Below are 11,288 nucleotides of genomic sequence, written 5' to 3' on the forward strand. Positions count from 1 at the left end.
CCCTCCACAGCATTTTGCAGTGCTGTTCTCACCTTGGTCAATCTAGCAACAGACCAAGGCCAGAAAAATCTCAAGTGTGATGAAAAATCAGTTTCTGCGCTTTTCTTTAGACCATAGCAAGGACCATACATAATTCATCAAAAACTCGGAGCTGCTCTTCAATCAAGGCAATGAAACCCATACAGAAGGGGAGATTTTGTTTTACTGGCAAAGCAAGAATCAGACCCAGGTTCTAAATTTACAGCAGAACAACAATAAAATGTTACAGTTATAGTATTTATGCTTGACCACAATGCTCTCTCCAAATCACATTCAGTAGGTGGCCAGAATCTTTAATGAAAAAATTAAAAATGAAAAAAATTTCAAATCTGCTTTTTCTTTTTAGGTGTCACAAAAGCATGGCAAAGACTGTAGCCTATACAGAGCGATACCCAGCCACGGATGCTCCAGCTGCCTTTTTTTTTTTTAATATTTATTCTGACAATCGCTGTGGCAGTTCTGGCATCTAGACTGCTCATCCTCTTGCTGAGAGTGGATGGAGCTGATAAATCTCTGCATCTGGCAACATTCAGGCTAGTAGGTGACATATTTAAACCATAGTCAGAAACGAAGCCTCCTTGGTAACCTGTATCTGCATCGAGTTGGTCATGGACTGTAGGTTATTTCTGTTCTTTTGATCCAGTGACAGCCTAAGGGTCACATACACCAGCAGCCTTAACATTTCACTCACCCTCTAATCAGGGGTAACAAAGCCAAGTCCTTACTTGATCTCTACTCACTCTCCTGGTGTGCTGGTTTTTGCTGGAATAGTGTTAATTTCCTTCAGAGTAGCTAGTATGGGGCTGTGTTTTGGATTTGTGCTGGAAACGGTGTTGATAACACAGGGATGTTTTCGTTACTGCTGAGCAGTGCTGACACAGAGTCAAGGGCTCTTCTGCTTCTCACCCCACCCCACCAGCGAGCAGGCTGGGGGTGCACAAGAAGTTGGGAGGGGACACAGCCAGGACAGCTGACCCCGACTGACCACAGGGATATCCCACACCATATGGTGTCATGCTCAGCACATAAAGCTGGGGGAAGAAGAAGGAAGGGCGGGATGTTCGGAGTGACGGCTTTTGTCTTCCCAAGTCACCGTTACACGTGATGGAGCCCTGCTTTCCTGGAGATGGCCGAACACCTGCCTGCCAAGGGGAAGTGGTGGATGAATTCCTTGTTTTGCTTTGCTTGCGTGCGCGGCTTTTGCTTTACCGATTAAACTGTCTTTACCTCAACCCACGAGTTTTCTCACTTTTACTCTTCGGATTCTCTCCCCCATCCCACCGGGGAGCGAACGGCTGTGTGGGGCTTAGTTGCCGGCTGGGGTTAAACCACGACACCTGGCCACAGCCCTCTTTCTCCCACCCAGGAGAGAGCCTGTGCTCTCACATCAGAGCGATCTCCCAGGAAGGAGATGCAGTGAGACCGAGGAGGAATTGAAGCCGATGTCCTGTTGCACAGCTGCTCCCTGGGCCATTGCACAAAGAAAGGATCAATCTCCTCCTCCACTACAAACTCTCCGCAAAAGCCTGAGGACAGTCTGAGCCTAAGCTCCAAGGAGGGGCAGGACCTCAATACATACTGGTAATTAGCGTTTCCTATTAGCTTCTTCATCCCACTCAGTGCACAGACTCTCCAGAGGTGCTCGACTCCTTGCACTGATCGCACCAGGACACGGGGCGCCTAACCCAGGCATTTCTCATCAACTTGCCAGAGCCTCAAACCTACTTCTCAGCCACTCCAAAACTAGGCACCCCAGAAGGAGTGGGCTTACCTATTTGGTTTGCAACTTAAGATTTTCTACGTGTCTCTCTACTTTATACTTCTCTTTCAATCACAAATGATGTCGGTTACTGCACGCTCCAACTGTGCACATGGGCTGAGCGAGCAGATGGGTTAAATTAAACAGTATTGTTAGCAACATTAGGAACCAGAGCAGTTACTTTCAGACACTTTAGAAACATTATAAATGTAATGAGTTTCTCTTGCCTTTTTTTTTTTTTTGGGGGGGGGGGGGGGGGGGGGGGAGAAAGGGCTTCTTTGTTCTTTAAACAGCATTTTCCACTGTTTCCAGAACTGACATTGTTTTTGAAAGTTCTAGTATATCTGAATGAACTTGCCACAATAGACAAATTTTTAATGAAATGTAACAACACTAAAAAGCAAGAAATATATAAGAAGTTTCAAAAAATACATATGAGCTTCAGGAAGGAGAATAAACAGCAAAACCCACAAATGGCTTATGTCCAAGCAAGTTTAAAGTTTCTTTAATTATTCATGACCATGTTAAAGGACAGTGGGCCACAATTTTAGAGATCTGAGATTCTAGCAATGCTTGTGGCTGTCGCATGAGATTTCTGAAGTACATAAGAAAATTCATTATCTATCTTCTATTTTCAATACTAGTAAAACATCAGATTTTCCTTGCTGATTTTTCCACTGGGCACCTGTTTGTAACCCTAAGCATCTAAATCTCTGTAAAATTCATTTCTCTCTTTAGTCTTTTTCTTTGTAGGGGAGGAGGGAGGGCAATAAAAGAGAACAGCAGTAAAAATATTTTGTCAGAAAATCTGCAAGGCTAATGAGTAAGATTCATTCTGCATTACTCCACTGGAATCAAACCAGATCTTAGTATGGTCTACTGTCTCTGTAGAAAGTGTTGTTAAAATAAAATGATATTTCATTGGAAAACAGAAACATCTGTTACTCACCTCTGTGTAAAATCTTTAGACTCCATAAATAGGTAAGGCCTTTCACAACCTGAATTTAAAAGAAAAAGCAACAACACATATTAAAGATTCCTGGTAAGAAACACTACACATTTCAGCTGGTGTGAGTCGTTAAAGACCCGAGTTCCAATGAAGAACAAAGCCAGGACCACGAAAAGGGGAGACAAAAGCATCCCTTCCAAAGGACTGCAGGACCCAGATGAACCCCTGCTGCAAACCTGCTGTGGACTACATGGCAACAGGTTCTTTAAGAACACACGAATAAGCTTCTTCCCGGGATCTGCAAGTTGAAGTTAGTTGAGCTTATACTGAATCCCTTTAGGGATTTCAATGTATTTTTAATTCACCTACCTTTCCTGGGGTGTTAAAAATCATAAAAGACAAAGTGCATGATGATTTGTCTTCTTGCAACAAAAGCAACCTAGTGAAATTAAAGGCCGGAAAGTAACAAAATCTCTAATAGCCTCTTCCATTTCATCCTCCCTTTTCCTTTCTTTCCATTTGGTGCATCTGTACTTTTTCCTCCTTTACTTCCTATGCTTTTACTTACTCAATACAAATGTTGAACATTTCTTCTTGAACTGTACAAATTGTTGTCTTCTTCATATTACTCATCCTGGACCAAATGCAAGCCTTACTGTATCCCATAGCCCCAGAAAATACAATTGGGACCCCTAAAAGATAAGAATTGTGGCAGACTTTGGCCTGCTATTCCAGAATTTGCTCCTTCCACTAGCTAAACTGTTAAAACCAAATTTAAAAACCTGCGACTCGAGTACTACATTGGAGTGCCTTATGTATGAGATGCATTTTAATGAAAATTCGTAGGACTTGCATTTGTAGCACGAATGCAGGTATATTTCCCAAAAGAACAACCCACGACACTTCCTTACACAGCATACGTACATACAGCTCTTTCAGATCTGGCAAGATCATCACTGGATCCAGCTGCTACTCTGTTTATTTTCTATATACAATATGATTATAATAGCCCCAAATTAAACAAGCCGTTCAGTCAACTCGCTAAGAAAGCAGTTGGATATTACAAGTTATCCTCTCTGCAGGTTTTGTTTCTGTAAAGTAATTAAACCCCAATACTTCTTGCATTTTTAACACTGTAATTTTCCCCCTAGATTTACTACTTTTACAAGCCCAGAGAACTAACAAGATTCAACAAACATATTTCTACTACTGCTTACTTTTTACCCAAACCATCCTTGCTCTCAGCCAGCTTTTTTCATAGAGCAAATCTTTTTTACAAAGTTTCCATCTATGAGATGACATTTCATTCATTTTCCTGAGACACTCTTTGTGCACCTCCAGAACAATAAAGCATTTCCAATGTTTGTAAAGTTGTATGAGTTTTTCAGACAAAACAATTACATTCTTTTCATTGTCCGAGTAGACTGAAATGAAATTACATCTGTTGCAGCGATCAAGCAGAAGTGCTGAAAATATACAGCCTCAAAGCAGATAGCATAGTAATTTCCAGCCTTCCTATTGGATTAGAAACTCATTTTAAAATCTATTCTGTAACCAAAAACAACATCGGTGGAATCTGAATCTCTTTTGTAAAGCAAATAATGATTCCGGATCCCCAGTAAATTGCTCCAGGTGGCAATTCCTCAGTGTTAAACTCACACTCCCTACCCAACTACCTCATGGCCTCAGATGGTAATTACCTGTAACAAAAGGCCTTAGTCAAATTCTGCATGCCCAGCGGTGTGGCCTTGTTCACGTTAGCCTTTCAAAAAGCAAAACAGGGGAATTCTACTTACACAGCATTTTGACATAAAAAGAAGAAAAAAAAAAAGTACTGATGCAAAAATAAATAAAGAGGGTGCAACACTTCAGCCTTCCTCCAATGGTGAAAGTGATTTTGTGAACAGTAAACTGCTTTGACTATTAAAGATTTTAAAGTCTAAATATATGTTTAAGATCATTATAAAATTATTTAATTTATTTTAAAGCATGTTTTCATAGAAAAAAGGAAACATTTCCTACAGAAAAAAAATCAACAGCTGTGAGTTATTAAACATTTTTCTTATGGAACGTGCTGAATAAGCAGTTATAAAAGACATGGTATTAAACAAACTCTCACATTCACATTCTCTCAGCATCAGTGTACAAAGGAATGAAAAGAGTTTTTCCCTTCATCCTGGGCTGCAAATATGTGCACAGGAGCCCCCCAGATGGACTAACCTCGTGTAAAGTACCATTATTCACTTACCTTACCTTTGCCTATTAGGGAAGGACTCTTAAGTATTAAATATTATTCTAAAATGGTGCTGGAACAGAGTATCTTTTGATTGAACATCTAGCAGGAATTATTGGTATTCAGTAAAGTAGGTTTTACAACAATGACTTGACAAAGCCTTGACACAAAAAGTACTTCTACCTGTTGTCAATCACTCACTCTCTTGACAGTTCAAGTGCACATCCTTTCAGGGAGAACTTCAATCAACATTAGCACTCAAAATACAGTGCACAATGTCACTGCTTCAGAAATTGAAGTGAAAATAAATGTGTGAAGTGGCAAGCAAAGGTAGAACAGATTTTACATCGGCAGACCCAAGTAAGTACACATCAGTATGAAAACAGGAGCGACCACAACATCACTTTGGGGTTCCCAAGATATACTTTTCCTTTGGAAAAACACACCAGCCCTTTGCACAAATAAAGAACACAAGAGAGAAGAGAGGTTTCTTTTTTGACTAATTGACACTGTCTCATACAGGCAACCAGGACGAATTTTATGTGAAGTCAGAGATCCCTCCAGCTTCTTGGGGACCCAAGTCTCAGCAGACTCTACCTCTCTCTTACCACTTTATCCTGCCCCTGAAAAAGCAGTGCTTCTCCCCAGGCCCTGACAAATGCTTTCCTCCTTTAAGGATTTCTTTTCGCTGTCTTGCTTTATTTTCAGCATCCTGTTTTTCAGCTTCAAACCTCCCCACCACCCTTTCCTCCTCAAAAAAATAGCTGAGCGAGAGAGACGAGTATCACAATACGTTCCTGCTATTTCAGCTTGAAAGCCGATTGTCCATCACAATTAACGGTGATCCCTTCTTCAATAGGAAATGGATAACAAGAATGCAGAACACCACTATGGTGTAAAGACTACATATATTCTACGTGACTCTCTGATATCCAGTTTAATTCTCAGAAGATAAGGGTTCACATCAGAAAAAATACAGTGGCAGTTGCTATCATCAGAAAATGTCTGATTGTCTCAGCAGACAACACTCTCCTCTGGTTCGTGCCAAATCATGAGAAAGTCTGGTTGGGAGGGGAGTGTACGAGAAAGCAAGTACCATTCCTGCCCATTAAGCAGTGCGTTGCAGGAACCTGGTAAGTATTTATAGCAGTATTTCACGGAAATGACTGAGAAATGAGTAGCAACACAGTCCTATCCTTTTGGCTACAGAAAGTCAGGGTTGTCAAGAAAGAGATGTCTCTCAGGTAGTTCAGCCCCAGCCTGTGGAGATCAAAGAGTGCAAGGAAATGACCTTGAGTACAACTCAGTGTTTAATTGAGCAAGTGCAGCACAGGGCTAACGCGCTCCCTTTGCCGTGTCGTGTTGAGCAGACACAGATCTTGTTCTAGACCAGCTGGAATTTCCTGTGCCTTTCGTGCTCATCGCTATGAGTAGGACAATCGTTTATAAGGGTTGTCAGTCCACCGCTTTTCACGACGATTACATTTGTGTAACAAGAAAGGAAGCAAGAAAATCATCAAGTCGGAGTGAGGGGAATGCTGGGGTGCCGCTAAATGTCTATACGTGCCAGCATCATTTTCCTCTGGAAATGGTTTCCCTTAAAAACTTCTACAAAAATAACAAAAAGGTATTCTAATTAACAGATGTGGAGGTCACACATATTATTAAGCAGCTTCAATAGACTAATGCATCGTACATGTCTCGGGAGAATAAAAGACAAATGACTGTGTACATGGTGCAAGGAAGGTAGAAAGAAAACATACAGACTGGAAAAAAACAGAGACCACGGAAGCTCCAGATTTTGTCCACAGAATCCATCCATGCAAGCTCCAGCTTTTGTTTGACATTCTCCTTCTCATCAGTACATCAACAGAAATCCTCCAGGCTCCGGGTAATCTTCACAAGCTGTTCGGGGTGGGGATTATGGTGTCTGTGTACAGTACTTGGCAAAAAGGTGCCCCAACCCACAAAATGGGCTGCTGGGCCCTACCGAAATGTCACACACCAAGATGCAGGGTAGAGGCAGGGTAGCCATTTGGGAAGACTTAAAGGAGCCATTCCTCCTGCCACTGATAAATTATAGAGAAAACAAAGGCTTTCACTGCCTCCTTCCAATAAGTCTACTATGGCAATCAAGCAAAAAATCAGCACCAGAGCAGAGGAAGCTGCCAGTGCTGGTTCAGCCTCAGTGCACACCTTCTGTTACAGAGAAGCAGGAGAAAGGGGCGAGTTCCTCCTCTGAAGGCACCTGCTCCTTTGTTCACCTCTTTACTGACCCCCTGCACTGCAGTGGGCATGGTACAGGTTGCTAAAGCAGCAAATAAAATAACTAGAAAAAGTTAAGTATCAGCTCGCCGTCCATGTCAGGGAGTCATGCTCACTAACTAATAGATTTGTAAAGAGATGACCCTGCAGGTGAACAAAAAAAAAAAAAAAAAATCAAGACATAAAAGATGGGGCTAAAGCACCACCATTATGGATAAGCGAAAACTGGAAGAGAACATCTGCAGAATACCAAGCCATGTGGGCAGGGGAGGATGGGGGAGAGGAGAGACAAAAGCAAGTAAGGAAATGATAGGGTAAGCTAGTGTGGATGTATTAAGTACACAACATGAAGCGAGATAAGGAAAAGGAGAAGGAAGAAGTATCTGAAGAAAAGCTTGAAGGCCCATCCCAGTACTGTTACACTATACACATGCTGCTTAGCGTCAGGAATATGAGGACACCCTGAGCAACTTATCATTCATTGCTCCATAGCGAAGAAGAGATGAAACGTTTTTACTCTGAACTAAAGGTGAAAAGCATTCAAATTCCGTAAGAAACTGCTAGGCTATATAATGAGCAGATTTTAAACCACTTAGAGGAAACAGCATCAGAGAAGGATGTTCATCACCCTGGGCAGGCCACACAAATTAAGAAAAAGTAGAGCTGTGAATTACAATGAACAGAGACTAAATAGCTGCCTGTGTTGGATTAAAGGATTTAAATTGTCAGCTTGATGTATAATGAACGTGAAAACCCAGCACTTAATTAAATGGCACATGATAGAATAACTTTGTTATGCTTTAAACTGCTTAAGTTATCAAAGTATTCCTTATATTTAGCAATTGTTTAGCAGTATCTCTCTCCCTTGTGAGATCCACTAAGACATCGGTCGTTTACCCTGTGCTCAGCTGTGGCAAAATACGGAACTTTTTTTTGGTTCTGTAATCTGAGTTTTCAATCATGGCTGTCGAATTTCTAGCAATGCAAAGTCACTGAATGCAGCTAAGACACAATGATGGGCTACCAGGTGCTCTAAGGATCCCACTGCCAACACCTTACTACCAAACTGAGTAGGCACTGGGGACTGATAGCTCTTCCCAGATCACAGACCATCTCCCTGCTCACCACCCCAAAAATGACTATTAGCTCTTCAACCGTGACAGCTCACGTGTAAAGGGTCCCAGCATAGGGGTGAGAGAGCAGCCTGTCCCCAGGCAGCCTTTCTCAGGCCTGCCTTGTGCCAAATAAAAACTTCAGCCTCCTCCTTATCTGCCTTAAGGAGTACATCCACCACCAGGGAAGACAGAAAATGTGTTCTGCCATTGCATTTTGATAACAGGAACTGACTTAATTTTTCAACCTGGAAAGCAAATCTAATTGAGTTACTTTGTACAGAATGAGGACAGTTAGAATGGAAATCACACAGGAGAATCAGCAGAATCAGCAGATGAGGGATCACCATAAGGGCTAGGACAGGGCTTCTGACTCGAATCACTTTTTGAAGGAATCACATAGCACAGGACTTGAAGGCTAAATAAAGGCGATTAAGAGGACTGCTCCATCCTACAAGGGTTGATACGAAGAAACACGACCGCACAGCTCTCCAGCAAATTCATGATTTTTTTTCTTATCCCCTTCAATTTATCACATCCTTTTACTTTTCTTGAGCCTCTGGCAACTCACGTGTTGGTCATTCAAAAGGGAGGCTTCTTTAACCCCGGTGTCCTTGTGCACACAGGATGGTTAGGAAGAGCATGAGATAGGAAGGACCCTCCCTTTTACACAGACACAATGAGGACACGGATCCTGGAGATGACTCAGTGTCCCAAGGGGGCACGTGCGCACCCAAATCAGAGATGTGTTACATGCACAATCAAAAACTAAAAGACAAAAAGAAAAAAGTACTTACAGCTACTGCTATTCTTCCGAGTACATGTTCTGGAATTTTTCTATAAACATCCAAAGAACCCCCTGCAGGGATAAACAAAATGTGCTTAGGTAATACAAAATGAAATACTGCCCTAGATTTGAAGTCACAAGGGTTTTCTAGGCCTTGGTTATTAATAAAAACACCACCAATGATATAACAATAACTGTGTCAGAAATAACCGACCTTAAAAATCTACCAAACTCTGCATAAACACATGAAACAGTACTGAGGCCCCTTTTCACCCACGACTTATTTTTGCTTGCAGCATTAATACTCAAACTCCTGTTAGAAAACCTCACAGTCACAGGACAGAGTATCGAAATTGGAGAACTCAAAACCACCAGGCTTGGAGTAACTTCTTGGGAATAACGAAGTCATCCCAAAAGGCAACAGTGGACTTCAAAGTCCGAAGTATCCTAACCTTTGTCCCCAAAACCTGGCGCTAGCATTACATGGTATCTAATACAATGCTTATGTATATGCTTAAAGCTGTTTCCTCCTGATGATCAAACCAGTGAAAGTTTGGTTGAGCATTGCAGTCTGTGCCCGCACTGATGTCTGAAAATGAAAGACAAGGAGCTCCTGGGCGAGCAGGTAAGTTTTGCCAGTAAACTCCAGTATGGGACACAACTTGCTATCTGGCATAACCCTGCCCAGCCTGCATCATACATTCATGGGGAAAGCGAGAAGCCCAAGTCCCTCTAATAGGCCCTAGAGACATTCCCAAGGGACTGGGAAGGATTGTTTCCCTTATCTTCTGCAAAGGAGATTCATGACCAAACCAGCATTCAAAGCATCCCTGGGCTGAAATACAAATTCTTGGGCAAGAAAGTAAATTTAAAATTGAAAAATAAAAATATCCAAGTAGAATGGAAAGAAGGAAAAAAAAAAAAAAAGATAAGCAAATTACAGGCAGAGCATATTACCATTAGCTTGCAAGAGCGTGTTGTCCTATTCAAGGCTTGAGGTTCTCAGAAGTGCTCAGCACTGATTTAACTCTGCTCTCAGTGTAGCATATGGATTTTACTGATGACACCACTGGGAAAAGAGTTACGCCAATACTCAGCAACTAAGAAAACCACACCTTGTACTTTGCTTATGGCTCAGTTTTTAAAAGTAAAACCCATTCATTCTGAAATGCTGCAATCCAAAGAAGTCACAAGGTCCTTATTCCAGTCTTCAGCCTTAATTATACAATAGTTCTTATTTATACTATATTTCTTATTCTAATGATTGGGGTTTGGTGGTGGTTGGTTTTTTCCCCTCATTTTCCTCATCGTCTCTACTGTCAGAAATACAGTGTATGTTTGTCTTCACTAATGTTGCTCTGATTCCAGGTCATTGAAACAACCATTCATTAAGTTTAATCTTTCAACTTATATTGTCCACATTGCCTGTGGATTATAATGAATCTCAGTTTTAAAAGTAAATGTAAGTACTATTTAATGGAAATAAGAGAACATAGCATCACAAATACCTACTGCTCATTACAAAAGTCAAACAGAAGGCAATTATATGGCAGGTGGTTCCTGTTGATGCTTACAACATACCCTTAAATTTTGGACAAAAAAAGACCTATTTTCATACACCAAACTGCTAAGTCTCGCTATTACAGATGTCACTAAAGGCAGTGCTGTTTGAAAAATGAAGGAAAGTGTCTTTTTGCAAACAATCGGGGAAATCTGCCATTCTTCTATGGAAAAAAAAAATTCTGTAGTGGGCAACATTTCCAAATCCAAATAACGTTAGCTCCCATATGTATATGTAGACATCTAGGTACAATCTGATAACCTGCACCTCTCGCTGCTTTCAAGGGGAATTTAGCAGGTGTTCAGCAGTTCCAAGGAAAAGAGGCAACAACATAAGTAAAAGGCAATAGCACATTTCACCATCTTTATTTAGAATATCATCTTTATTATAAATAGAAAAGGGCAAAGATTAGGAAGCCTCATTTCACATCTCTGTCGCTCTTTAAGATCAATTGGCAGGTGGGAGGGTGATCCAGGTCAGTTGAACCTCAGTGTTGTGATAGTTGCAGACTTGGAGTTACTTGGCTTTTTCCTGCTTGCAGGTGCCAGGAAGGAACCAATGTGGTACTATATGTGCACCTTTT

At 41.3% G+C, this 11,288-nt stretch overlaps 1 protein-coding gene across 1 annotated transcript in view; it reads right to left on the reverse strand.

The window, feature by feature from the left end:
- MAP2K5 (mitogen-activated protein kinase kinase 5) overlaps nucleotides 1–11,288 on the reverse strand; it is a 133,675-nt gene that overhangs the window by 75,885 nt on the left and 46,502 nt on the right. Inside the window, exons 11-12 of the mRNA XM_009321445.1 lie at nucleotides 9,155–9,216; nucleotides 2,748–2,796 (exon numbers count right to left, since the gene is read on the reverse strand). Coding sequence (XP_009319720.1) covers nucleotides 2,748–2,796; nucleotides 9,155–9,216 — 111 coding nt within the window. The remainder of the gene's footprint in view (nucleotides 1–2,747; nucleotides 2,797–9,154; nucleotides 9,217–11,288) is intronic.

The sequence above is a fragment of the Pygoscelis adeliae genome, unplaced genomic scaffold (genome assembly GCF_000699105.1).
Source record: "Pygoscelis adeliae isolate BGI_AS28 unplaced genomic scaffold, ASM69910v1 Scaffold13, whole genome shotgun sequence".
Lineage (NCBI taxonomy): Eukaryota > Metazoa > Chordata > Aves > Sphenisciformes > Spheniscidae > Pygoscelis > Pygoscelis adeliae.